At 49.9% G+C, this 26,590-nt stretch overlaps 1 protein-coding gene across 1 annotated transcript in view; it reads right to left on the reverse strand.

Moving 5' to 3' along the window:
* Positions 1-1,749: 1,749 nt before the first annotated feature.
* Positions 1,750-26,590, reverse strand: part of CAPN8 (calpain 8) — a 67,848-nt gene continuing 43,007 nt past the window's right edge. The window contains exons 9-21 of the mRNA XM_055581961.1: positions 26,046-26,206; positions 22,825-23,000; positions 18,630-18,641; positions 15,483-15,694; positions 14,249-14,285; positions 13,880-13,948; positions 11,090-11,147; positions 9,110-9,174; positions 5,630-5,698; positions 5,146-5,224; positions 4,500-4,616; positions 3,200-3,258; positions 1,750-2,033 (exon numbers count right to left, since the gene is read on the reverse strand). Of these exons, the coding sequence (XP_055437936.1) occupies positions 2,010-2,033; positions 3,200-3,258; positions 4,500-4,616; positions 5,146-5,224; positions 5,630-5,698; positions 9,110-9,174; positions 11,090-11,147; positions 13,880-13,948; positions 14,249-14,285; positions 15,483-15,694; positions 18,630-18,641; positions 22,825-23,000; positions 26,046-26,206 (1,138 nt within the window). The 3' untranslated portion in view covers positions 1,750-2,009. The remainder of the gene's footprint in view (positions 2,034-3,199; positions 3,259-4,499; positions 4,617-5,145; positions 5,225-5,629; positions 5,699-9,109; positions 9,175-11,089; positions 11,148-13,879; positions 13,949-14,248; positions 14,286-15,482; positions 15,695-18,629; positions 18,642-22,824; positions 23,001-26,045; positions 26,207-26,590) is intronic.

Here is a 26,590-nt window from a genome sequence, read left to right on the forward strand (position 1 = left end):
GATGGACCTAATATCATACTAAGTGAAGTAAGTCAGACAAAGAAGAGCAAATATCATATATCACTTATATGTAGAATCTTAAAAAATAATATAAATGAATTAATATACAAAACAGAAATGGACTCACAGACATAGATAACAAACTTATGTTTACCAAAGGGGAAAGGGTGGTGGGGAGAGATAAGAGTTTGGGGTTAACAGATACAAATTATTTTACATAAAATAGATAAGCAATAAGGATTTACTGTATAGTACAGGAAACTGTATTTAATATCTTGTAATAACCTATAATAGAAAAAAATCTGAAAATATATATATATAATTGAATCACTTTGCCATACACCTGAACTAATACAATCTTGTAAATCAACTATACTTCAATTAAAAAAAAAAATCTGATTTGTGTTACTCCATACTTATAAGTCATGTTCCTATAAAGAAGACTCATCCAGTTGCATTTATAGAGGTCAAATACTAACCCTTAATGAGACTACTACCGAGACCAAGGTGTGAGTATGTGTCTTCTCTCCAGTAGCTCACTGCAGTGGACTGAATGGTTGTGCTCCCTTCAAATTTAGATGTTGAAACCCCACACCACACTGTGGTCGTTTTAGGATGTCGGACTGTAGGTTATAATTAGGGTTAGTTAAATAAGATTGGGGTTTCCCTGGTGGCTCAGACTGTAAAGAATCTGCCTGCAATGCAGGAGACCCAGATTCAATCCCTGGGTCAGGAAGATCCCCTGGAAAAGGGAATGGCAATCCACTGCAGTATTCTTGCCTGGAGAATTCCATGGACAGAGGTGCATGGTAGGCTATGGTCCATGGGGTCACAAAAGAGTCAGACACAACTGAGCAACTAACAAACACACACACACACACACACAGGTAAGATCATGAGGGTGGGGCCCTCATGAATGGGATTGAAGTGTTAGTTGCTCAGTCGAGTCCGACTCTTTGTGACCCCATAGACTACTAGCCCATCAAGTTCCTCTGTCCACGGGATTAGGATTAGTGCCCTTACAAGAGTCACGAGAGAGCCTGCCTCCCCTCTGCTCTTGCCACGTAAGGACACAATGAGAAGTCTAAGTCTGTAGCCCAGAAGGAGATCTCACCAGAACCCAAGTGTGCTGCACCAATCTCAGGCTTCTAGCCTCCAGAACTGTGAGAAAATAAATGTCTGTGTTTTATAAGCCACCTGGTCTCTGGTATTTGCTAGCGCAGCCCAAATAGACTAAGACATTCATCTTCCTTTATACTTCATTTCCACAGTCAGCGTGTGCGAGTCAGCTCCGTCCCCAAGTGCCTATCAGGACGCTGGGCTATAGCATCTATTTTCTTACCAATAACAAAGATCCTCCTGTGCCACTGTGAGCAAAACTAACCTGAACCTCACCTCCCCTCAGGTAAGAATTCCCCGCAGCGAGAATTTTCCCTTCCTCTCCTTTCCCTTGGGCAATGCTGACTTGCAATGTAGCAACTTCTCCATCTGCAAGTGAGGAAGAAAGAACTCCTCCCCTTGCAGCTCATCCCAGCACCTATCTCAGAAGGGTGGGGAGCAGCTCCTCTCCTGCAGGTGGTCCCGGGAGGTAGCTTAATCTGTAGCAGGCCTTTTCTCCAAGAAATCCACCCGCATTTCTCATCTTGCCGCAGCTTTGGGCCGGGTCATTTCTCAAGGACATCTTGTTTCCTAAAGCAGGAACACCCCAGAGCAACCCCCAGATTGTGTATCAATAGAGAAAGGCAGAAACCCTTTTGGCCCACAACTTTAATCAATTTCTGTCCCTCTGTGGTACCCTGGGATCAGCGTAAATGCTGTTGAAAGAGATCTCAGACTCCCTGATTGCTCCAGTGAGACAGGCCAGGATTTCAGGAAACAATAAACAACAAGGAAGAGATGAAAAGTTAATGAATGCCCCCTTAAGGATAAAAGTTCACAAAACTGCAAAGAAGGGGAGAAAAGATGCAGGCAGGTTGTCATGGAGCGTCACCGATGACCAAAACCCTGGGTCAGACCAACACACAGCACAGCCACTGCAAAAGAAGGAGATAGAAGTAAGCTCGGGGGTCCTCTGGGAGCTGGTGTGATTGCACCAGAGATGTTCTCCAGCCTCACATGGGTGTGACTTGCTCTAGCTCTTTCCCCAGGAAGTGCCTCGCTCCATAAGAGGAAGCAAGGAAGCCCTTCGCTAAGTCACTGCTCCCCAGCCAGAGCCCCAAGGAAATATGACTTAGGAAAAGCTTAGCCCCACAGGAACTTTCAAAAATTTCAGGTTCAACCCAATTGAGCCTAATGTGCTTCTAGGAAGGCCTTCCCTAGATCACTGGAAAGAGGTCAGCAACACTACTATTCTAGAGCAGAATAGAAGTGGTTGTACCCAGACAGCTAGGCAGGACCAGGAATAAGCTGGTGCTCTAGCTCTTCTGCCTGAGAAGTAGGTTGAGGGCAATGCCCCACTCTTGAATCCTCGGGACATGCCCACACCTGCATCTATCTCCACAGGCCAGTAAAGGCCCTGCTGCATAGGCTGCAGCCCTCCCCAGGGGAAGGGCCTGGTGTTCTCTGCATAAGATATTGTGGGCCTTGTACACAATAATTTACACCCATTTATTTTGCATCTACTCTTGTTGCTGTCCAGTCACTCAGTCATATCCCACTCTTTTTGACCCCATGGACTGCAGCACGCCAGGCTTCCCTGTCCATCACCAACTCCCAGAGTTTGCTCAGATTCACATCCATTGAGTTGGTGATGCTATCCAACTATCTCATCCTCTGATGCCCCCTTCTCCTCCTGTCCTCAATCTTTCCCCGAATCAGGGTCTTTTCCAATGAGCTGGCTCTTCCCATCAGGTGGCCAAAGTATTGAAACTTCAGCATCTACTCTACCTTGTTGCAATTGAATTCTTTGTTTCTGATTTCCTTCTATATGTAAATCAAAGACATTCTGCCTGAGAAGTTAGGTGCTTTAAACTGTACCCACCACCCCCAATTTCATCCAAATTAATAAGAGCTTGCATCCTTGAAATGATCTGAGATATAATCGATGACAATCACACTCCTCCCAGAAATGCCTGCCACAGAACATGCGTTGTTTCCACAAAGAAATAAGACAGGCCAGTGTGAATAAACAGCGCTTGGCAGCAATACCATCCAAGAATTTTCAAGTACCATGAGCAAGCAGTTTACCAAAACGACTTACCTCAGCCAGAGAGAGCTGGACAATGCCATTCTGGTCCTTGTCCAGAAGTCTGAACAGTTCTAGAATGCCAGAGAAGGAATGAAGTCAGATAAGGATGCTCCTGGACTTTGGAACAACCAGAGAGCTGCCTCTGTCTGCCCCACACCCACCTGACACCTTCCCTCCATCTCCGGCACCCTCTCCAGCTCCCACCTTGCTTCAGGGACCCCGGAAGGCTAGATCTGGATCCAGTGCCCAGAGCAGTGGGCTTTTGGCAGCAGATGTCCACTCGCCCAATTAGACAAACTTCCAGTTGTGAGCAGAGAAGTTCCTTTTGCCATCTGCACATTCAGAGCTCTAGAAACTTGCAATTCTTTCAACAGGGGTGGGGGCTGGGGTCATGGAACAGGAGTGGTTGCCCCACGTGTGGGTAAGCCAGACACTAAGCTTCGCCTCTGGCTGCCTGACCTTTCCCCAAACTCCCTCCCTTAATAGGATATATTAGCATAAGCATGGGGTTTCCTAGATGGCTGGGTGGGTAAAGAATCCGCCTGTAATGCAGGAGATGAAGGTTTGATTCTTGCATCAGGAAGATCCCCTGGAAGAGGAAATGGCAACCCACTCCAGTATTCTTGCCTGAAAAGTCCCAAGGACAGAGGAGCCTGGTGGGCTACAGTCCATGGGGTCGCAGAGTCAGACGCAACTGAGGGGCTAAGCACAGCATTACAGCATAAGCCCAAGCGGGCAGAAGACTATCCACAGCCTCCCAGAAGGAGACCCCTATTCCCTCTCTGGGAGGTGATACCTGCTCTCAATATGATTCCCATAGATGCGAACAGACACCAAAAGCCATTTAAGGACCATTGCAGGCCTCGTTCATTGGCTGCAGTGACTGTACACGATAGGTGCACAAAAATCTCCCAGCGAAGGCCACGCCCTGGGCATGGCCAGCGTGGACTTCCTCAGCCCCTTGTTTCTGCTGGCCCTCCCCCAAGGATGCCAGTTACCTAAGCCTTTCTGGTTCTGCCTTCTGGCCCTGCCCCCTGCCCCTTCCTATACCTCGGGAGAAGTGGGAGGGGTCAGGGTGGGGGTGAGGGGGCTTCCTTGGTGGATCAGATGGTAAAGAAACTGCCTGCAATGTAGGAGACCCCGGTTTGATCCCTGAGTTGGGAAGAACCCCTGGAGAAGAAATGGGCAGCCCACTCCAGTATTTTTGCCTAGAAAATCCCATGGACAGAGTATGGTGGGCTACAGTCCATGGGGTCGCAAAGAGTCAGACACGACTGAGGGACCAGCACTTTCACTTGAGAGAGTGACTCACTGAAGAGGACCTCCAGGCGGATCATGCAAGCCATGAAGCTGTCAAAGCCCACGGTGAGCTTGCTGCACGCGTACCGCATGGCAATGGTCTGCTGGACCTGGTCACTGAGGGTGAAACCTGTGGGCAGAGGGGGGCCAGGGTCACAGATGGAACGGGGGCTCAGTTCTATCTCCAGCAGAACTCAGGGCTAACTCTGGCCTGATGCTGCCCCTTCAAAGGATTCCAGAGGATTCTGGTCATCAAATCAGTTTCCTTTTAGAAAATCCTCAACAGGATGAACCTCCTCCCTGGTCCAAAAATAGGCCTGGAGCTCCAGCACTAACTTAGCTTTGCATCACATGGACCACAGCAAAAAAAACAGGGAAGGTGAAGGGACTGCCTCTCCTGCCCATCCCCTGCACAGCCCAGTCCTGTGATTCCTGTCACCTTCCCAGGAACAAGCGAAGTCCTTGGAAAAAGTCTAAAGAATCCAGCAACATTCCCTGCTCCCCAGTTAAGGAAGGTACTCAACACATCTTTGTTATCACACTGACATCCAACATCAGGTAATTACCACTGATGGTCATTAGCAACCACCATCATATTAAGCACATTTACAATGAGCACATCCCGGTCTCGGGATCTTGCCTTCAGGATGTGTCCTCACCTGCCTTCTTGAGGGCTGTCCTCATCTCGTGGGCATCGATAGTCCCCGAGTGGTTATGATCGGTCTCCCGAAAGATGTCCTAAAGCAGGAGAAAAATTCCAGGTGAAAACAGCTGTTTGCAGCCCCGCAGAACCATCTCCCTCCACCCCCACTGCTTCCTCAACAGGCCAGGGACACCCTCAGAGGCTTCACTGATTCCTCCCAAGAAGTCTCCAGAACAAAAACAGGAGCCTGTGCTCAGAGCCCATGCTAGTCCTTGTGCTCTGTGAGCAGTGGGACTTCCTCTGGCGGCACTGGCGCAGGGGCCTGCTTAGTCCTTCCCGGACAATGTGTCCAGGTCTGGTGTTCACTATGACCGTGATGAAGTATCTGGTCAGACCAGGGCAGGAAACTGATCAGGAATGGGTGTCAGCAAGGCGCTAGGAACAGAACAGAGGACAGTGACCAGAGCCCAGAGGTTACCCAACAGGGGGAAAAGGGTTACCAGATACTTCCGGATCTTCAGCCAGAGCGTCTTGAATTCCACCAGTTCCAGGGAGCCTGTCCCATTGCTCTAGGTGGGTTAGGGCCAACACGATCAAGCCCAGATTCCACATGCTTTATGGATCACATTCTCTGTGACCTTGCACAGCCAGTGTCTTACGACCTCAGTGAACATCCATGTCTACAGTAAGCAGGGCCCTGGGGGTCATGGTGGGAAGGATTGGTGGGAGACAAGTTCAAATAAAGATTAAAGAGTCAAACGCTCACAAAGGCCCTCGTTTGAGGTCAGGCACAGAGCTAGGGGCAAAGGGCAAGTCAGGACCCTAAAGCCCTCCTACAATATCATTCATTTAGTGTCCAGCATCCTCATCATTGTGGGACATTGAGAGGGTGGAGCTAAACAATCTGTAAATTCTCTTCCAGATTTAAATGTCTGCCACTGATATTAGAGTTGATGGCAAAATGGTACCAGAAGAGTCCTCAGGAGCACGGGATTGGGATTCCTAGCCACACACAGTCTACACATATTTGTCTGGTGTTTTGAAGGGGCTCTGAGCTTCTCAACATTGATTCCCAGGGATCCTGGGACATGGCCCCAGCAGGACAGCTGGCTCAGCCAAAATGGGCCAGGGGTTCTGTGCGATCCTCTGTGTCCCGTGAATACTGATTAAGCACTGGGCTAGACCTGGGGGGTACTTTTGAACTGTTTGTGAAGTTCAGTCTCTTTGAAACTACCGTTTTCTCAACCATCCTAATTAATCAGTAGGCACCAGCGTGTTACAACTCAGGTGTTAAAATTCTGAAACAGACCATCATTCTCACCTCCTTCAACTAGCCAAACAAAAAGTCATGTTTGCACTCAAGACTGTAAACCTCACCCTTTAAGGAAGTCTGTGTCTTTTGTCTCCACAATCTATGCTCAGTGTTGGATGTACCACAACCTTAAAATCCTCACTAATATGTCTACCAACATGCCTGAGGATAGTAATCCACAAAGAGGGCTAACGCTACGGTCTAGCCAGACCTGTGTATACTTTTATCTCCTTTCAGCCTCACAAGACCACAGGAGCTACACTCTGTTATCCCATTTTCCAGGAGAAGACACTGAGGTTCATGGTATTCAATAACCCCAGAACTTGAACCTCCTGTCTGTTCCAAAGCCCTGTCTCAGAGCACCAACATATCCTCAATTCCAGACAGAGCTTCCCACTCCCAGGCCTTGTCCCAAATACCCTGAATCAACATCTCCAGGAGCAAGACCCAGGCAATTGGATTTTTAAAACTCCATGATTTTTCAGCGATGATACATGCTACACTGGACCACATGTTAAACGATTCTATTAACAGGAAAATATCCAGAATAGGCAAATCTATAGAGACATCAAGTGGTAGTAGGGCAGAGGGTTTGGGGTTGTTGAGTGGAAGGGTGAGTGACGGCAAATATGGGTGCAGAGTTCCTTTTAGGGGTGATAAAAAGCTCTAAAATGGATGGTGGTGTTTGCACAACTCTGTGAATATACTAAAAAAAAAAAAAAAACATGAAATTGTACCCTTTAAATGGGTACATGGGATGGTATTGGAATTATGTCTCGATATCGATAGCTCAACAGGTAAAGAATCCACCTGCAATGCAGGAGACACAGGAGACATGGGTTCCATCCCTGAATCAGGAAGATCCCCTAGAAAAGGAAATCACTACCCACTCCAGTATTCTTGCCTGAAAAAATCTCATGGACAGAGAAGCTTGGTGGGCTACAGTCCAAAGGGTTGCAGAGTCAGATGCCACTGAATGACTGAGCAAAAACATGCAAAAAGCTACACAAGGTTCCATGGGGCTTCCCTTGTGGCTCAGATGGTAAAGAATCCACCTGCAATGTGGAAGAACTGGGTTCGATCCCTAGGTTAGGAAGAGCCCCTGGAGAAGAAAACAGCTACCTACTCCAGTATTCTGTACTGGAGAATTCCAGGGACTGTATAGTCCATGGGGTCACAAAGTCAGACACAACTGAGCAACTTTCACCACGGGCAGTTCTGCTGTGTTTTCTGGTTCAAAACCACTGCCCCCCAAAGCATCCAAATGGTGAAACAGACACTCTTGAAGAATGGCTGAGTTACAGTCCTCCTAGAGCCATGAAAATGCAAACATCCCTGGGAACAATGTTTGAGGGACCACAAGGTCACCCTCAAATCTAAATGAAAGCTCATAGGCAAGTTTGAGAAGAATGACTCAGAAATCAAGGAACTGTTTGCAGAAAAGTGGATCAACAGTTAACAGTTCTTCATGGCCCATGGCTTCTTAAAGGTGGACCTCACTGAAGGACCACCCTGGCCTCATAGAAGGCTGCAGGGCTGGACAGGCCCAGCATCTGAAACTCCGGGACCACAAGGATAGAACCAGCTCTCCACAGTTGACACTCCCTAGCAGAGGTCAGCACACTCAAGCCAGCCACCCAGGCCCTCTGTGCATGGCCACGGGGCAAGTACAACTCATTCCTCCCACCCCAGAGGTCATCATATCTCATCACAGATGAAGCCCCCAGAGCTGAAGTACATTCTCCAAAGCTCCAGTTTTCAAAGAAATCACCTTCACCAGCAGCACCATGGGACACGGTAACCTGGACCCACGCAAGACCAAGTTTCAAGGAAGGGGTGCCCTGCCCTTCCCCACTCTGTGCTGAAGGTGTTCCTTCCACCTAGAATGTCCTAACCTTCTCCATTCCTCTCTGAATCCCTTTCTCATTCTTCAACACAGAACAAGGGTTAAATCAGGTCAGAGCAAACAAACAGGTTTTATCCTGTGTGATCAAATTCTCAACAATTGGTGTCAAGGCTGGGAGACAGAGACAGATGGGGATGGAGAGAGCCAGGGAGAGGAAGGAGAGGAACTGAGCCCCGTGGGAGGAATGCCGTGATAAGTCGGGGGAAGGCCACAAATGCCATTTTTGCTATCTCTGAATTATCGATATGTATACACTATCATGTGCAAAACAGATAGCCAGTGGGAAGCTGCTGGATAGCACAGGGAGCTCAGCATGGTGCTCGGTGATGACCTAGAGGGGTGGGATCGGGGTAGGGAGGAGGTTCAAAAGGGAGCAGATATATATGTAATTATGACTGATTCACGTTATTATACAGCAGAAACCAACACAACATTGGAAAGCAATTATGCTCCAATAAAAAAAAATTAAGTTCTTGGTGAAAACGAAAAAAAAAAAATGTGAATCACCAAAAAAAAGAGGATTTTAAACAAGTCATTTAAACATGGCACACCTCAGTTTCTTCACCTGTAAAACAGAGAGCATCTCAGGCTTACTGAGGAGCAAAAATGAGATGACATTTTTCTTTCCAGCTCAGGCAGGGTACCTGCCTTATGCTCAGAAAATACTGGTTCCCTTCTCTGTCTTTCCCCTGCCTCCATCTCAGGTGGAGGAGTCGAGAAAACCAGGATCAAAGTAAAAATAATGTGACATTTAAAGGATACATCCATCAGGCTGATCATCTCTCTGCAAGTGTTGATGTCAAATCCATCAAATTTGATGTCTGTTCCTAAATATTTAAATAGAAAGGGGTAGGGGGAGTCAGGATCATTTGAAAGCACGGGAAATAATCGCCCTGGTAGGAGGCCACCAAAGACACCAGCCAGAGTACAGAGCTGAACATGAGCGCTGCATAAACGAGTGAGCTTGGTGGCGGGCTCCTGGGAAGAGGCCCCCTGGGGTCCCAGAGGTGGATGCTGGCCTCAGGGCTCAGTGTCAGAAATCTCAGCTTTGCAACTCACAAGCCACGGACTTCAGCAAGCTAATATCTCTGAGCTGTGCTTTTCTGCTCCATCAATAAGAACAACAATAATACTTGCCCCCAAAGCTAACTGGTGATAAAATTAGATAATGTAAGTGAAGTTCTTAGCATGGTGCTTGGTCTATGACAAGGTCTTAATAAATCAGCTAACTTTTTATTGGCCAGGTATTGTTCGAAGCACTCTATTTTGTTTAGTCTCTATGTCAAGTCCAGCTCTTTTGAGACCCCTTGGGCTGCAGTCCAAGTGGCTCAGCAGAAAAGAATCTGCCTGCAATGCAGGAGTCTCAGGAGATGTGGGTTTGATACCCGGATTGGAAAGATGGAAAGAGGGCATGATAGCACACTCCAGTAGTCCTGCCTGGAGAATGCCATGGATGGAGGAGCCTGTGTCCATAGGATCACAAAGAGTCAGACACAACTGAAGTGACTTAGCACGTATGCATGGACTGCAGCCCTCCAGGCTTCACCGTCCATGGAATTTCCCAGCCAAGAATACTGGAGTGGCTTGCCATTCCCTTCTCCAGGGGATCTTCCCGACCCAGGGATCAAAGCTGTGTCTCCTGCGTTGGCAGGTGGATTCTTTACAACTGAGCCACCAGGGAAGCCCTCTAAGAACTGTACCCCATGTGGTAAATACCTTCATACCCATTTTATAGATAAGGAAACAGAGGCCCAGAGAGGTTAAATAATTTGCTCAAGATCACAGAACCCAGGTAGAGCTGGGATCTAAACGCAGGCCATCTGGCTCCATAGCCCAAGCTTTTAACCACAACACACAGCCTCTCAAACAGTAACTGTTAATGTTACTGCTAAATTGCAGGCATCTCTGGGATCTACAGCCATCCCTGGCTCCATGCTCAACTTGTTCACACCTGAAAACCAAGGCAGGAAGACGCCAAAGACCCTGCAGCCCTCTCCACTTCCCTGGGTTCCTTCTCTGCCAGGCGGGAGGAATAGCTGGAGCAGAGGGTAGGGAGGGCCTCCAGGCCTGGGCTCTCAACCCCAGGGAAGTGCTCAGCCCAGGGTGGGCTCACATCCAGCCTTGCCCCTGTGTCCTTCACGCTTGGACCCTTTCCGGCTGCCATGGGTGAACATACCCATCGCTCAACCAGCCAGAAGCCTTAACCTGGCCCATCCTCGGGCTGGGCAAGAAACCAGCTCCATGGATCTGCAGTTCATAGGGGAGGAGGACACTTTTCCTCAGCCTGGGTGCAGTTTGATCCTCTGCCAGCCCTCAGAACTTTAGCTAAAGTCTGAAGACGGAGAACTGTCATGACGAGGACAGGCAGAATCCTCCCCTCCACACGCCTTCCCCAGAGGTGCACTACAGAACAGGATTTTCAAGCTGCATAGTTCCACAGTACCAACTTATTAATTTTGTGGGAGAATTTCATTTAAGTCATTCTCAGCCCAATTTCTTTCCCGCCAGGACTCAGGACTCTTTGCTGTAGGGCTGACTGGCCCATAAATCCCGCTCTCACCCTGCCCACCACCCCTCTGCTCCAGCCTCTCCCACCTGCCAGAAGCTCTCGGTACAGATGGAATCAGGGCCCTGGTCCCCATCTGCAGTGCCCCTGGCCCAGTGCCCACCCCCACCCTCACTGGCTCCCAACATCTCTCTTAGGCTCCCAGACTTCCTGAAAAGCCCCCAGGAAGAACTTACGTTTGGAAAACACTTCATTCAGAGCTGTCCTGAGTTCATTGGCCCTGATCTCAGAATCCTAGAAAGAGGAACCCGAATGCAAAGCATGTCAGACCTTAATGAGTGTTTCAAGACACAAAATTAATGTAGATTCAGACACCAGGTCCACTGATCCTATGATTTTTAAAAGGCTATGACAGCTTTAAAAAAAAAAATCGAATTCACAGCTTCTCTGGGGCCCCCATAGCCCAGTGAGAAGTGTATATTAATGGCGTGAGCAGGGTACACTCACAGCAGAAGGCTGCACACAGGGTCCACTGCCTTTCTCGGACTTGCCCAACCCGAGACCAAGACGGGGCAAGAAGCAGTAAAGGAGCTAGTGTTGAGGGCCATGTGCCTGGGGTGGAGCATCCGCAAAACCTCACAACAGCACGGTCCTCGTGTTAGGGTGAAGGAAGCTGTGACTTTGTAAACTGCTGAACACCATATGGGCTTCCCTGGTAACTCAGTCAGTAAAGAATTTGCCTGCAATGCAGGAGACCCAGGTTCAATCCCTGGGTCAGGAAGATCCCCTGGAGAAGGCAACTCACTCCAGTATTCTTGCCTTGGAAATCTCATGGACAGAGGAGCCTCGCAGGCTATAGTCAATGGGGTCGCAAGAGTTGAACATGACTTAGCAACCAAACCACCACCAAACACCATATACCTTTACCATGTAATTGCCATTTGCCTGTAATATAATTGCTGGAGTTCACAGTCGCCAGTGGCAGAACTGGGATTCGAAACCTAAGTCTGTCTCACCCCAAAGCACCCGCTTTCCCCACTGCATCTGTGGGAGCTGCTATTTCACATAAAGCGCACCTCAACCCAGAAGTAGAGATTTGGGGGACTAGGGTTTTTCACCCACACGGGGAAGGGGGATAAACACTGAGCCTCAGGATTACTGGTCCCTTAACATCCAGCTGGAGGACAGACCTCAGGCAGGATGCCGAATGAAGCTCAGAGACAGTGAGGCTTAGAGAAGGGGCCCCAGGCTAAACTCTGGGTTCCAATCGTAACTACCCCCCTTATTCGCCATGGGACCTTAGCCAAGTCACTTCCCCTGGTGAGGTGTGGTCTTAACACTTGTCTGCATGGGGCCCCATTTCTCCCCTCTTCCACCAGCCAGGCCCAGGCTGCTCAACTGGAAATAAGCAAGGTGGGAGCTGTGAGCTTGCCTGTGAGTGCAGCTGGCCTCATTCAGGCACAGAACGGTCAGTCTCAATAATAAGACCTGGGGACATCCTGAATAGCCTCCAGGCCAGGAATGGGCTGTTGAGACCTTGATTGTCCTTCACAAGGCCTCATGCCCCAGCCAGGTCCTTAACCTCTCTGGGCCCGACCCTGCGCCAGGAGAACAGCGACAGTGACTGATATTGCCCCACCAGGCAAGAGAGAAAAGATAAGGTACATGAAGAACTACACAAATAGGAGCTTTCATTTTGTTATCAGTCTTGATGTTCCAAATAAAATATGGTCCCTTGGAAGCTAAGGCAACAAGGTTTTGTTAGCAAAAACACTGGTCTAAGTGTCTATCTAAAACATAAATTGCCTCAATTTTGCAAAGCCTTCTTTAATGGCTATATAAAGGAATTGTGTTTGCAGGTTTTATTTTCTGCAAAGGATTTTAATGTATTTTCTTCTACTTCGTCCTTAAGTCTATAAAGTGGCTCAGAGCTTTCCAGGGATGGAGAGCATTGTTTTTCTCCTTCTGTTACAGAATGAATGTTTGCATCCTCCAGAATTTGTATGTTGAAATCCAACCCCCAATGTTAAAGTACAGGAGGAGGGACCTTTGGGAGGTGATTAGGTCATGAGGGTGGAGCCCTCATGAGTGGAATTAGTGCCTTTACAAAAGGGACCCCAGATGGATTCCTAATCCTCTTTCTGCCACATGAGACAGTGAGACATGAGTCCGCAAGTTAGAAGACAGCCCTCCCCAGAATCTGACCAGGCCAACACTCTGATCTCAGACTGCTAGCCTCCAGAATTGTGAGAAATAAATTTCTGTTGTTCAAACGCTTCCCAGTCTGCAGTACCTTGTTATAGCAGTCCAAGATGATGGACGCCTTTCCAGGCCCTCTGGCAAACCTATTATCCTTCAAAGAGCAGTGCATTGGCTGTATTTATGGGGCCAGTTGTGACACTTGGAGTCCTGAGTCTGCTCTGACTTACAGCCCCTCAGGACCGGAATCACAATAAGCCAAGTCAGCAGGACGGGGCGGGAAGGAGCAGTGGGCACACCAGCTCCACAAGCCCCCGAGCGGCGCTGGCACCTGGGCCAAGCTTGACTTCCACAAGCCCAGTTCCGCCGGTGTCCCTGGGGGCAGGCGAGGCAGCAGGACAGGAAGCACTTAGCCCAGGCCTGGTTGACTGAGCTGCCGGCCACCTGGGCTGGGCGATTCCTCTCATCTCTGAAGGATGTAGGGAAGTTTTGCCTCCTGGTTTTCTAGTCAGGGCTCCGATCCGCCAGCGTCAGTTTACACACAGAAAGGCTTTTGGAAGGACCTGGAGATTCAAATTTTCTACTTTCTCAAAATGCAAGACAACACAGAAAGAAAAGTGGCCGAGGTCAGTCCCACAGTCCTCTCGCTAGCAGTGCAGGAAAGACCTCAGGCTTCAGACAGGAAGAGGCAACAGACAGGCCTGGGAGGCCTGAGACCTGTGGCCCTTGCTACGCAAGGAGATGCAAAGGACAAAAGACTCAGGTGACCTGAGATTTCTCGAACACTCTCCTGCCTGTGTGGGAGCTCGTGTTTGCCCTCCACTCACCTTCCCGGCAAACTTCTCAAACAGGCTCCTCAGCTGGCCATCTTCTTGCTCCACCTCGCTGGGTCGAGGCTAAAAGACAGGGCAGTTTCAAAGTTAAGATGAGACTCACTGAGAAAAATGAAAGATGAAGATTTAAAATTCATTCGTGCATCATTCACTACATCTGTTGTGGGTCTGTTGTGTGCTGGGCACTAGGTGGGGATGGGGGTGCATGGTGATAAACAGGAGGGGTCCAAGGTCCTGGGCCCAGGAGTTTCCCATCCAGCCAGGCAGGCTCAGAAGTCAAGGGGATTCCTAGGCAATCAATAAGAAGCCCCAAATGACTGCTACATGTCAGTGTCAGAGCTTGGCATTTTAAAGGTGGCATACCTCATGTGGGTTTCCAACTACCACATCCCCAATTTCCCTGAAACACAGAAAAAGGAAATAGCAAACATGGATAAGTATTAACAAAACGTATAACTAATTTCTAGGTTCTTTCAGGAAGTCTCTGACCCAGCTGAGGGACCAGCTTCCCAACACACGACCTGGTTCCTACTTTCACCAAACTGCATAAACTGAACCAGGATCCCTCCCTTCAAGTCTCCAACTCCCACCCCACCCTGAGTTTTTCACCAGAGACAAGAGCTGCCAAGTTCAGTGGGCCCTTCATGGAATCCAGAATGTTCACCCTGGAGGACCACTCTTCTGGGGAATTCTCTCCCCACCTTTCCCAGTTACTAATATCATCTTCCCAGCTATGTGAATCCCTGCTGAAATGGTATCTGGGGAATGAGTCACCAAGCCCACAATCCACAAGTCCATGCATACATGTACATGGTGTGTGGTGCAATGTGTGTGTGGGGGGAGTATGGGGGGGTGATACTATGTGTTAAGTGTGTGTATGTGGTATTTGTGTGTGTATGGTTTTATGTGTATATAGGTGTGTGGTATATGTGATGTGTGTATGTACAGAAAGTATATCAGGTGTGTGTATGGCGTGTATGTCTGGTATATATATGTAAGGGACATGCGGTCTGCATGTATGTATGGTATGTGTGTATATGCGCATGGTGTGTGTGTAGCGTGTGTGGTGTGTCTGTAATGTGTTGGTATGCAGGTGCACAGTATATGGGATGTGTGTGGCATGTGTGTGTGGTGTGTGTATGTGAGATGTGCCTGCATTGTATATGTGTGGTGTGTGATATGTGTGTGTGGTATGTATATGTGATGTGTGTGTGCATGGTACATGCAGTGTGTGTATGAGTGTGTGGTGTGTGTATGTAGAGTATGAGTGTGTGGTGTGTAAGAGAAGTATAAGAGAAGAGGCAGTGTCTCACCCAGCTCCTCCTCTATGTGGCGCCCATCCCTGCTGGGAGGAAAATGCTTTCACCCAGCTGTACTGATACCCTCTCTTGATCTTTTTAGAAGGAAAACTCTCCCCCTCCTACAGACCAAAGGGGAGGGGCAGGAGGGGGCCCCCCTAATGAAGAACCCTTGCAGGGGCGACAGATTTCCTCCGGGGGCTGGGGGTGGGTCCCACACCCTGACGGCGCCCTGCACCCTCGCGGGGCCAGGTCCCTCTGCGGCCTCCGCTACCAGCCCGCAGGGAGAGGACACGCACAGGGCCTTGGCCTTCTTCTCCGAGAACACCCTCAGGCAGAAGTCGCCGTCCTGGAAGGGCTCGAAGGTGGCCGGCACCACCACGTACTCCCCGGGGGGCAGCTGCACGCGCGCCGAGACTTCGCGCAGGTTGACGTAGGTGCTGGAGCGGGCGGCAGGCGGGCGGCCCAGGAAGAAGTCCCGGCCCAGGTGCGCGTCCGTGTGACTCTCCAGCTGCGCAGAGCAACGTCAGGGTCAGTGTCTGCCCACATCCTGGAAGATGAGGGCCGCGGAGCTGGGCTCTATTGCATTGGTTTTGGGCTCGCTGATCTTTAACCCTGGGCTGAGAATCCTTGGTGTTCACTGGAAGGACTGATGTTGAAGCTGAAACTCCAATACTTTGGCCACCTGATGCGAAGAGCTGACTCATTTGAAAAGACCCTGATGCTGGGAAAGATTGAGGGCAGGAGGAGAAGCGGACGACAGAGGATGAGATGGTTGGATGGCATCACCGACTCAATGGAGATGAGTTTGAGTAAACTCCAGGAGTTGGTGATGGACAGGAAGGTCCGGCGTGCTGCGGTTCATGGGGTCGCAAAGAGTCGGACAGGACTGAGCGACTGAACTGACTGACTGACTGAGAATCCATAGGCCTTGGACTCTGCAAACTCACCCTGTATCCATCAGCAGGTATATTCTGAACACCTTCTGGGTGCCCGCCCTGGTCGAGGCACTGACCTTGACTACATGACCTTGGCCTGACCCCTTGCCCTCTTCCCAGCTAAATAAAGGTTGGTCAACAGGGTCTCAATTGTGTGCTTGGCTTCTCTCTGGATATTTGTCCTTGTGAATCACCCCTCATTGAATCCAACAGACTCTTTTTCTGCATCTATACCTGGGGAGTGGCTCTGAGCTACCCAGTACAGGCCTGTGGCTTAAATCCCAGTTCTCAAGCATCAGCAGCCAGTAGGGCCTGTTCATCTTTATCTGGCTGGGAAAATTGCCCTGCCAGGTAACCAGGGCGTTAGGCTGGACGGTCAGGGAGGCAGACAGAGGGGGCAGCCACAGCCAGACCGCCCTTGGTGCCTTGGCTCTCATCTGAGGGAAAAGATGCTCCCATGACCCACTTGTTTGTTGGAGGGAGGCGGAGGCTAGGAGTGATGACACCAGCTAATTAGTGGCTGCAGAGTGCTTCGAAAACATAGGTGCCCATGTTATTACTGCTGTAATTAAGCCTCCCCTTAGCACTGTATTTTATGATCAATCTTCATCAAGATACCTGTGGCAGAGGGCAGGTGCTGGTAAGCTACAAGGGCAGTGACTTCTGTGTGACCCGGAGTTGGATTGCCCACCCCAGAGTCACAGTGTCCACTCGTGGTCACCAGAGCCTCTTTAGATCCCAGGTCTGCTAAACAGGGAAGGAAGGCAGGGCCACCAGCCCCCACTGCCCTGGTCAGGACTCCACAGGACCCACCAGCGAGCGCCTGATGACCTGGGTGCAAGGGCAGCCACAGCCTTGGGATCCCTCCCTGAAAATTTTTATACTCTGGGGGCATGCCAGCAAGGTCTTGGCCAAGACTAAGCATTACTGGGCTAAAAGTCATTCTTGCCATCCCTGATGACAGCAATCAGCAGGGGTGGGTACCAGTAATGTAGAAGTGGGGGTGGGGGTTGTGTTGGGAAAAAGGCAAATTGAGTTCTAGTAAGAACTGAGGGCTGGGACAGATTACAGAAGCCTCATTCGGGAGGCCAGAGTGAGAGGTGGAGAACACAGAGTCAGGAGCTGGCACCCCTCCGTCTTACTGAAGACTCCACACACACGTGCTCCAGGCCCCCGGCTCTCGCACCTCCCCGTGGCCTGGCCCAGCCACCAGTGTGTGGGCCCAGGACCAGCATGAGCAGCCCTGGGGGACTCATTGGAGACGCAAGTTCTTGAGCCCCACGCCAGACCTACAGACTCAGAGATTCTGGGGTGGGGGGCAGTGGGCTAACGCTTTCACAAACCCCCAGGGGCTTCTGAGCAGTGGTTTGGAACCACTGACCAAAGATTCCACAGCACTTGGGGATCACGGGATCCACACAGTCACACAGAGGGCACAGGGAAACTCTGCAGGCAGAGGCTCCTCTGGGCATGCAGAGGGGCCTTTCCCAGGAACCGGCCATTTCTGATGGGAATCGCCACCCATCAGACTTAACACAAATCTGAGTTTAATTACTTTTGAGTGGTGACAAGAGCTTGCCTTGAGTCATTCATGCCCCCTTTTCTGTCGCCGCCATAACCAATAATATGCATTTGGGAGTCAGCGGGCAGGGTAGATCAGTGGTCAGCACCTTTGGAACAAGGCATGGGATGGAGCCTGTGAACTTGGGCTTCACTGGCACATGCTACCAGGTGGCCAAGCTTGAGAACCCGGGGGGTAGGGGTAAGCACAGCAGGACAAACGTACTTCTACATAACTAGAATAACAGACTCTGGCTGGGGGAACTCCAGACAGAAGCATTTCCTAACCTCAGCTGCACACTGGAATCACCGCAGAGGTTCTGCTACAATTGCTCGGGGCATGAGATGTCTAAGAGTTCCCTGGTGTCCCCAGCATGCAGCCGAGGGGAGGTCTGCCGGGTTGGGATGAGCTGGGGCCTGACAGGGTACCCGCTGCATGGGCAAGGCACTCTTATAAGTGTGCCCTGCCAGCCCCTGCCCATGAGGCCACTGGCATTGCTGGCTGAGGTCTGGGACAGCAGCAGGAAACCCCAGCGGTAAGTAAGACCTTGATGATGTTTCTCTTAAACCCAGCTGTAAATCACTGAGGAGCACGGGAACAGCCAGGAGCCAAAAAGATAAAACTGGTGCTTCCTTTTCTTATCAGACATGAGGGCATTTATTCCTGTTAGCTAGATAAACAGGAGCCTGAGTGAGCTACAGTCATCCTGTTTGGATCAGAGCACCAGGCACACAGGGGGCAAAGGTTACCACTGTGCCCTTCTTGGAGGGTGGGTCCCAAGTATCTTTAGCAGGTCTCAAGGTTACCAGCTCACCAGATCCTGCAGAGTTGGTTTGTGGGAGAGCCAGCTTCCATCAGAGGAAGCTGATGTCGCCAGGTGCCCATCCGTAGAGGCTGCCCAGCTGTTCCTTACCAAAGAGGGGACATCTCCATCAGCGTGAACATACCTCTTTGGGTATCTACAGGAAAGGAGAAAAGAGCAGGTCACCCAAGGGTTCCTCACCCCTCCCCTTGTGCCTTTTCGTCCCTCCCCGCATCTAGCGCAGACTGTGCAGTCCTGGGCCACTGGGAGGAAGCCTGTGCTAAAGTGAGAGACTCATCAGCATTTCTGAACCTGGAAAGTCATTGGTGAATAGCATGACCATCTGTAGACTACTGAGCCCTAGAAATCTGAAAGAAAGGAAAAAAAAAAGGAATTCTACTTAATTTTCTTGTTGTATAATCTACCAGGATCCCAAATGTTTTAAGAGTAATAGCTTTGGGGTTTACATGAGAACTAACATCTTACAGGCCTACAGACCTGGCCTCCAGATCAAGGGCTTGTCCAGAAGAGGGTGTCACTCAAGTCAAGACATAATTTAATCACCATTCACAACAGTGATTGGTCCAGGAAGAGGCTTGTGACCCAAGTCGAGTCCATCAGAGACTTCTCTATGATTTTCAAATTGGAACTAACGGAAGAAGGTTCTTCTTTTATGTGGACGACATTAGGGAGATTGTGCAGAAAGCTAGACCGGGAGGATGGCATTGACGCCAGAGGGTAGATGTGGAGAGAAAAGGTCCTAAGAGCAGGCAAGTCCCTTGTCCCAAGCATTCCTGTCGTTCTCTGGGTTTGCTTACATGAGCTGGTAGATTCCTTTTCACTAGTCTGTGTGCACGCTTAATCACTCAGCTGTGACTAACTCTTTGCAACCCCATAGACTGTAGCCCACAAGACTCCTCTGTCCATAGGGATTCTCCAGGCAAGAATACTGGAGTGCGTTGCCATGCCCTCCTCCAGGGGATCTTCCCAACCCAGAGATCGAACCCAGGCCTCCTGAATTGCGGGTGGATTCTTTACCATCTGAGCCACCAGGGAAGCCCAAGAATACTGGAGTAGGTAGCCTATCCCTCCTCCAAGGGATCTTACCAACCCAGGGCTCAAACCCAGGTCTCCCGCATTGCAGGAGGTTTCTTTACCAGCTGAGCCACCAGGGAAGCCCCTAGTCTAGTTGGGTCTATTATTTGCAACTGGAAACTGTAATGCCCACAGGAGATCTCGGATGAAGAGTGGGAGGCCCCACGTGCCCAGATAGAGAAGAAGGTTCAACCCCCAACTTTGCCCCTGCCACACAGGCTGTTTAGACCAGAAGAGCAGGAAGGGCATTGTTTGTGGCTTAGGTCTGTGGGCAACTGCCAACACTGAAGGAAAAAAAGGAAATTTGGATCAGCTGGCATCCTCACTCTGGAGCCCCCGTTTATAATCGGCAGCAGAGGTGGAAAAGTCTGGGGCCACTGTCACCCCTCTGACTTTGCGTCTAAAGCTGAGATTCCCTCATGCAGAGGCCCTGGCTGTCCGGGAGAGCAGGGGTCCTCAGGGGACTGCCTCCTAGGACCTGTCTAACCACCTGTCTAATCGCCTTCACCACCCCCTCAGCAGGGACTCCCTTAACCACCTCAGAGGTCTTTCCATTTAACCCGCCCACCGCCTCGGGCAATATGCTCTGAATCCACAGCCAAGAGTCCCTGGACAGGATCTGAGCCATCCAGCTAGCCAGGCAGCATCCAGGCAGGAGACAAGGCCAGCCTTGCCCAGTCATGGATGGAAAGGGACAGTCACCTTTGAAACGTAGGATCCTGAATGCAAATGACAGGCCTGCCTGGCAGGAGCCTGTAGTCACCACAGGAAGATAACAGGGGAGAGAATGGAGGCCAGACAAGCAGGGCTCTTTAGCCTTCGGAGCTTTCTGGCTGCTTATCAGTGTCAAGTTTCCAACCTCAAGCCAGACTCCAGTTTACAGACAGTTAAAGCCAGAAAGGGGAGGACGGGAAGGGTTGCTTCCCAAGTGGCGCTAGCAGTAAAGAACCCACCTGCCAATGCAGGAGACATAAGAGATGAGGGTTCAATTCCTGCGTCAGGAAGATCGCCTGGAGAAGGAAATGGCAACCCACTCCAGTCTTCTTGCCTTGAGAATCTCACGGACAGAGGAGCCTAGTGGGCTACAGTCCATGGGGTTGCAAAGAGTCGGACACGACTCAGCAGCTAATACTTTCAAAGCCAGAGGAGGCAGTTCCAAGGGTCAGAGAACAGTACCCCCTACAACCCCTGCATTCCCTTTGTCCAACACCAGGTCCTTTGAACAAGCCCAGACACTGCCTCCACCCTCAGACATCCCTACAGCGCTGCACATGCCCTCATCCTAACCCTAAAGTTTGTGTTCACAGGTGTCATGCTCTAGATTAGAAGGCTCTGGCTATAAGCAGGTCCACGGATCACATACATGGGGTTATTTTAAAAGCAGCTATAAACTGATGTCTGAAAAACTGACATGCTGTATATATTATTTATGAGAGCAAATGCCATGCCCACAAAGCTATTTCTGTGTGTTAGCTCACGTTCCAAAGAAAGAAAGCTTTTCTGATCCTGTTATAGACGGTAGAGCCTGTGGATGACAGCTGGTGGCCACAGTCCCCATTGCAGCCCACTCTTCGGCCATACCTGCCTACTGCTCGCTCTCCAAAATTGTCGCTTTCTCTCCTGCTGTCAAGAAGCACACGCTGTCCCCTGTGGCTGGAAAGTTCTCCCTCATTCATCTTTGAAATCCAGCTCATTTTTTGATGCCCTGATCAAAGTCTTCTCCACGAACCTATCCCTCTGTGAGGAGACCTCAGCCCACAGTGTAGGTTCTCATCATAGCAGATCTGACCACCCTGCAGTTAGTGGTGTGTGTGTGGTTTTCCCCTTGAGAATATGAGTACCTTGAGGGCAATAACCTTGTGCTATTCCTCTGCATCTCAGCCTTCAGCAAGGCACCTGGTGGATACACACTAAAGATGGGTTGAATTGATATGCACAGGGTAAGTGCTTCCTCAGTTTTGATAAAGAATCTGCCTGCAATGTGGGGAACCTGGGTTCAATCCCTGGGTCAGGAAGATCCCCTGGAGAAGGGAATGGCAACCCTCTCCAGTATTCTTGCCTGAAGAATTCCATGGACAGAGGAGCCTGGCAGGCTACAGTCCATGGGATCACAAAGAGTCGGACGTGACCGAGTGACTAACACTTTCACTTTCTATAAAAAAAGAATCTGGTTGGGTGCTACTTACATCTAGGTGGAGGTGGAAGGGCTAAGCTGGAATAGAATTGGAGCTTATTTATTTGAAATTCTTTTCTCCAGCCATCAAACAGCAATTATTTTTCAATTCCCCATTTCTCCAACACAAAATACACACACATACACACACCCTAAACTCTAAAGCCCTAAATTCCTAAATAAGAGAAAGAAAGGGGCTGGAAGTTGTATGAGCTTAATAGTCACAATTTTCCTTACTGGTTTCTTATTATAATACTTCTTTTTCATGCAGTAATTTATACTGAGGTGTTGGGCCTCCAGCCAGCTCTTGGTCCTTCTGATTAGAATTGTATTTTTCCCAAGAAATTCATTTTTAACAAAATTCTATGAAAACAACCACCATGAATCCCTCCAGAATTCGTTATAGAAAGTCTTTGCCTGTATTAAAAAGTGGATTCCAATTTGATCCTGGCTAGGCTTATCAAGACCCAGAGGTCTTGCTCGAACGTATCTGTGAGGCTGTGAAATCTATACTGAGGTGGTTACCAGGGCAAACTGGGGTATTAAGCCAGGCACTGCAGCCTGGGCCAAGAGCCAGCTATGACCTTCAGTCCAGAGATACCAGAACTGAAAATGACCTGTGGCTCCTTTTACCCAGCCTGGTGTGTCCCAACAAGTGTCTTGGGGTTACCCCGAGAGGAGGGTGTTTGTCTTTGGCTCACATAACAATCTTCCCTTTCCCTACTCTGTGATGTCCTCAAACTCCTGTGTCACCTTCTTGGCTCCTGTACCCTGAGAAGCCTATACCTGGAAAAAGTCTAATAAGTGTGTTTACACTGAATAGGCAATGACAGGGAAAAGTTTAATGAATTACACATTTTGATGTTAATAATAGAGATTTAAGCCAAAGGAATGAATATCTAATTGTGAAATTCGGCCTCAGTAAGGCCACTGGGAGAAGCATTTTAGGGGAGCAAGGAGAACGCTTGATTAGGAACAGCCAAACAAAAAGAAAGATGCACTTCAACTGCTGGCCAAAATATTCTGACCAAAGACAGGTGTGCCATGATGGCTGACCCCACCTGCGGAGTACCTTGTAGACAGCATAGCCGATGCTGAGCATGCCCTGTCCCATCCTCTTCTGTCGCCGGCGATTCTTCTGCATCAGCCCCAGCAGTACCGTGCAGCAGGGTTCACTGACGCCCTCCTCCTGGTGATCGTCCACCTCATCCAAATGGATTTTGAACTGGGGATTGGTCCAGTAAGTGGCTGGAAGTCACCCAGGAGACGGTGGTTCCCCACAAGGCAGGTGAGGAGATCAGGAAGAACAGAATGAATAGGAGGAACGTGATCATCCCCAGAAAGCATAACTCTGGCCAAACTGTGCCAGGTAAGCAGGCCTCAGCAAGACTGCTTTCCAAGGTCATCAGCATTTCCTCCTTTCTCCCTACCCTGCCCACATACCAGCACACACACACCCCCAGCGTGTGCAAACTTTGCACTTGTCCATTTCATCAACCAGGGGCCCTGGGTGCTTGGCTGGGATATTCAAGGTCCCGAGGTCCCAGGGCTACACGAGGTCCCTCTGGGGAAGGCCAAGTCTTCCTGGGGAAATGGTTAACATCTCCTTGTTCCCAGCTCCTGGCCTGTGAAGATGAACCCAACTCCTGGAGGAAGGAGGTGTCTGGGGAACAAGCAGGTCTCTGGCTCAGATGAGAACAAAAGTCCAGTGAAGACTAGGAATCAAGGGGGCCTCTCCTGACAGGCTGTAAAGATGACCACTCTTGCCCCAGGAAGCCCTCTCTGATAGGCCCCTGCTTCAGATCCCAGCCTGAAACAGCCCTGATTACAGATCCTCTGTCCAGAGGCCCCGGGGCTCCTCTAGATGACTCGACATTGCAGCCAGTGATAAGACACACTCCCTCAAGAGTACAGTGGAGAAGGAAATGGCAACCCACTCCAATGTTCTTGCCAGAGAAATCCCATGGATGGAGGAGCCCGATGGGCTATAGTTCATGGGGTCGCAAAGAGTTGGACATGACTGAGTGACTAGCACTTCAAGTCACTTCAGTAGTCTCCAACTCTTTGTGGCCCTGTGGACCATAGCCCACCAAGCTCCTCTGTCCATGGGATTCTCCAGGCAAGAATACTGAAGAGGGTTGCCATGCTCTCCTCCAGGGGATCTTCCTGACCCAGAGATCGAACCTAAATGTCTTATGTCTCCTGCATTGGCAGGCGGGCTCTTTACCACTAGCACCACCTGGGAAGCCTAATTGGCAATTAAGAAGCATGTCTGCCACACCACCTGTGGATATTTTAAAAATACTGCTTCATTTCAAATATAATCTTAAAAAAAAACTCTCCAAATAGCGACTGTACAAGCTAAGGCACAGAGACGGCAAAGGAGTCACCTAGGGGCAGACAGCAATTCTATGACAGACTCAAGTAGCAGAACATAATTGAGGAAGACGGGCTTGATGGGCCATCTCCATGCCAGGGCCTCAATAAAGTCAATAATGATGTGCCTGGGGGCAGGCGGGGCAGGGGGCGGGGGGAGTAGTAGAAAAAGAAGGGATCCTCTAAATAAGGGTCCTCTAAATACTTGATGAAATAACAAGGCTTTCACAAATGACCAACAGCCACTGGTTATTATATTTTCTTAACAATAAAATTACAATCCCACCTTCCCAGAACCTCCACTTTCAATTTTTTTTTTTTAAGGACACAAGTGTGTAGATTTTAAAGCCAAATATCTGCCGACTCCAGAGGAGCCAGAGACAATTCTGTAATCTTCTGTACTTACATCATTACCAAAGAGCAGGAACCATTCATCTCTTCTCGACAGCTAGCTGGCAGCACAGATGGGGTCGCGATTTCGTGCATACAGATACCTTAGGCACCCCTACAGTGCCAAGCTCCCAAAATGATCCATGCAAATTTCCAACACATTTTCTAAGAGCTTGCTAATGGTGAGCATATTTTAATTTCTCCCAAATGCAACATTACTGCAATCCCTACATATTTTTGTTTACTCCTTAACGGAGCTCAAAGAAGAGAATGGGTCATAAAAATAATACATCCCATTTGTATAAAACTACACCATTTACAAAGCACTTCCAAAAGCTGGTATTTTCCCTCCACTTTGACGATTGGGAAATTGAAGCTTAGAACGGGGAAATGACCCTCCCAGGGTCCCAGAGCCGTTAGACTGAGCATCTGAGCAACTGTGGCAGGAAAGGAACTCCCTCCTCCCTCTCTGCTCAGTGTTCATCTCGGCGATCAGAAATGGGAACTTAGGTTGGAAGGGGACAAAGAACCAGAGACCCAGTCAAGCCCCAGGATTCCACCCACGTGGGATTTTGTTCTGATGCTGCTTCCACACCCTGAGCACAGGCCTGCACTGAGCTCTGTCGTGAGAATGAGGCCCAGTGCTTACACATCTAAGTCCATCAACAATGTCAACATCAAACTAGGAGAGGGAGCATGGAGCCTGGGGAGGTGGGAAGTGGAGAGGGTGGGTTTTGCTTTCTTTCATTTCTCCTGAGAGATGTGGGGCTGTTTTTCGGAGTTTCTTCCTCTGCTGCTGCCTCAGGTGATTCGACCTAGGAGGAGCCTGTATGTGTAGACATTAGTGATCTCCCGCCAACGGGAAGGCTTCCCACCTTTAATAGGACGAGGGCCCAGGTTAGCACAGCAGCAGCGGTTTGCACCAGGCTATCCCCACCAGGGAGGGTGCTCCGATGACTCCCAGGGGGAGCAGACAGTGGCCATTCCCACGCCCTGTGTGTGACCACCCCTGATCAGGCTGTCAGGCCCTGCCACCTCCAACTTAGGTGCAAACAAAGCAGAACAGCCACTCGGATGCGGTCTACCGACACAGAGACGCTGCACCTGCCCCAGGGCGCAGTGGGCCAGGTGCCAGCCAGCTGGGCCGGGTGGAGACGGAGGAAGCCCCAGAGAAGAACAAGAGACCTTGGTGCAGGATGCCAAGTGCACGGTTAGTACAAAGAATAGCCTTTTGGAACAAGGGGCAGGTGGGTGGAACAGAAAGTCTGAACACGCAGAGATGCTGAAGAATGACATTACCTGAGATCGAGCTGCAGGTAAGGGGCTGCAGAGTCACCACCCACCACTGCTGCCTTGGCCTCCAAGCCCCAGAAAGAGGCAGGGCCACCAAGTGGTGTCAGGAGCCGGAGGACAGAGCGCAAAGGCATTGTCCCAAGATTAACGGATAAGGATGCCCAGCCCAGAGAGGACAAGACAGAAGATGAGGTGGACACAGCATCACCCTCCCCCCAACCCCTGCCATCTCACCTGGGTAGTTCTGGCAGCCTCCAGCCGTGGAGCCCCGAGTCCAGCGCCCATTGAACAGCACCAGGCTCCACTTGTGCACCTCCTCGCTGCTCAATGAGTCCAGGGACAGGCTGCAGATCTCCAGCCGAGAGAACTGCCTCAAGAAATCCGAAAAAGACATCCTGGGGGCAAAGGGATCAGTGAGCTCTTGGTCAAGAGAGCTGGGCTGGAAAGGTGGTGGAAGGTGTGGCCCCGTGGGCACAGGACAGAGCAGAGGCCGTGGGCCAACTAAATCTTTCCTACACGCCACTGTACAAATACGCAGTGATCATTGGTCAAATGTCTCAGTATTTCTTTTAAAATGACTTATAATTTACCAGTCAAACAATGGTATTTTAACAGCAGTGAAAGAAGTGTACAGTATTGGCAACTTCCTCACTATTGCTTGCATCTCTGCTCTTAAAAAGCTCCCCTTTTATATCCAGCCAACCAGCAAAGAGACTGAACCGTAAACTGCAGAGACCCTTGGAGGTAAAATGAACCAAGTCACCACCTCAAGGTGACTG

Source organism: Bubalus kerabau, chromosome 5 (assembly GCF_029407905.1).
Source record: "Bubalus kerabau isolate K-KA32 ecotype Philippines breed swamp buffalo chromosome 5, PCC_UOA_SB_1v2, whole genome shotgun sequence".
Lineage (NCBI taxonomy): Eukaryota > Metazoa > Chordata > Mammalia > Artiodactyla > Bovidae > Bubalus > Bubalus kerabau.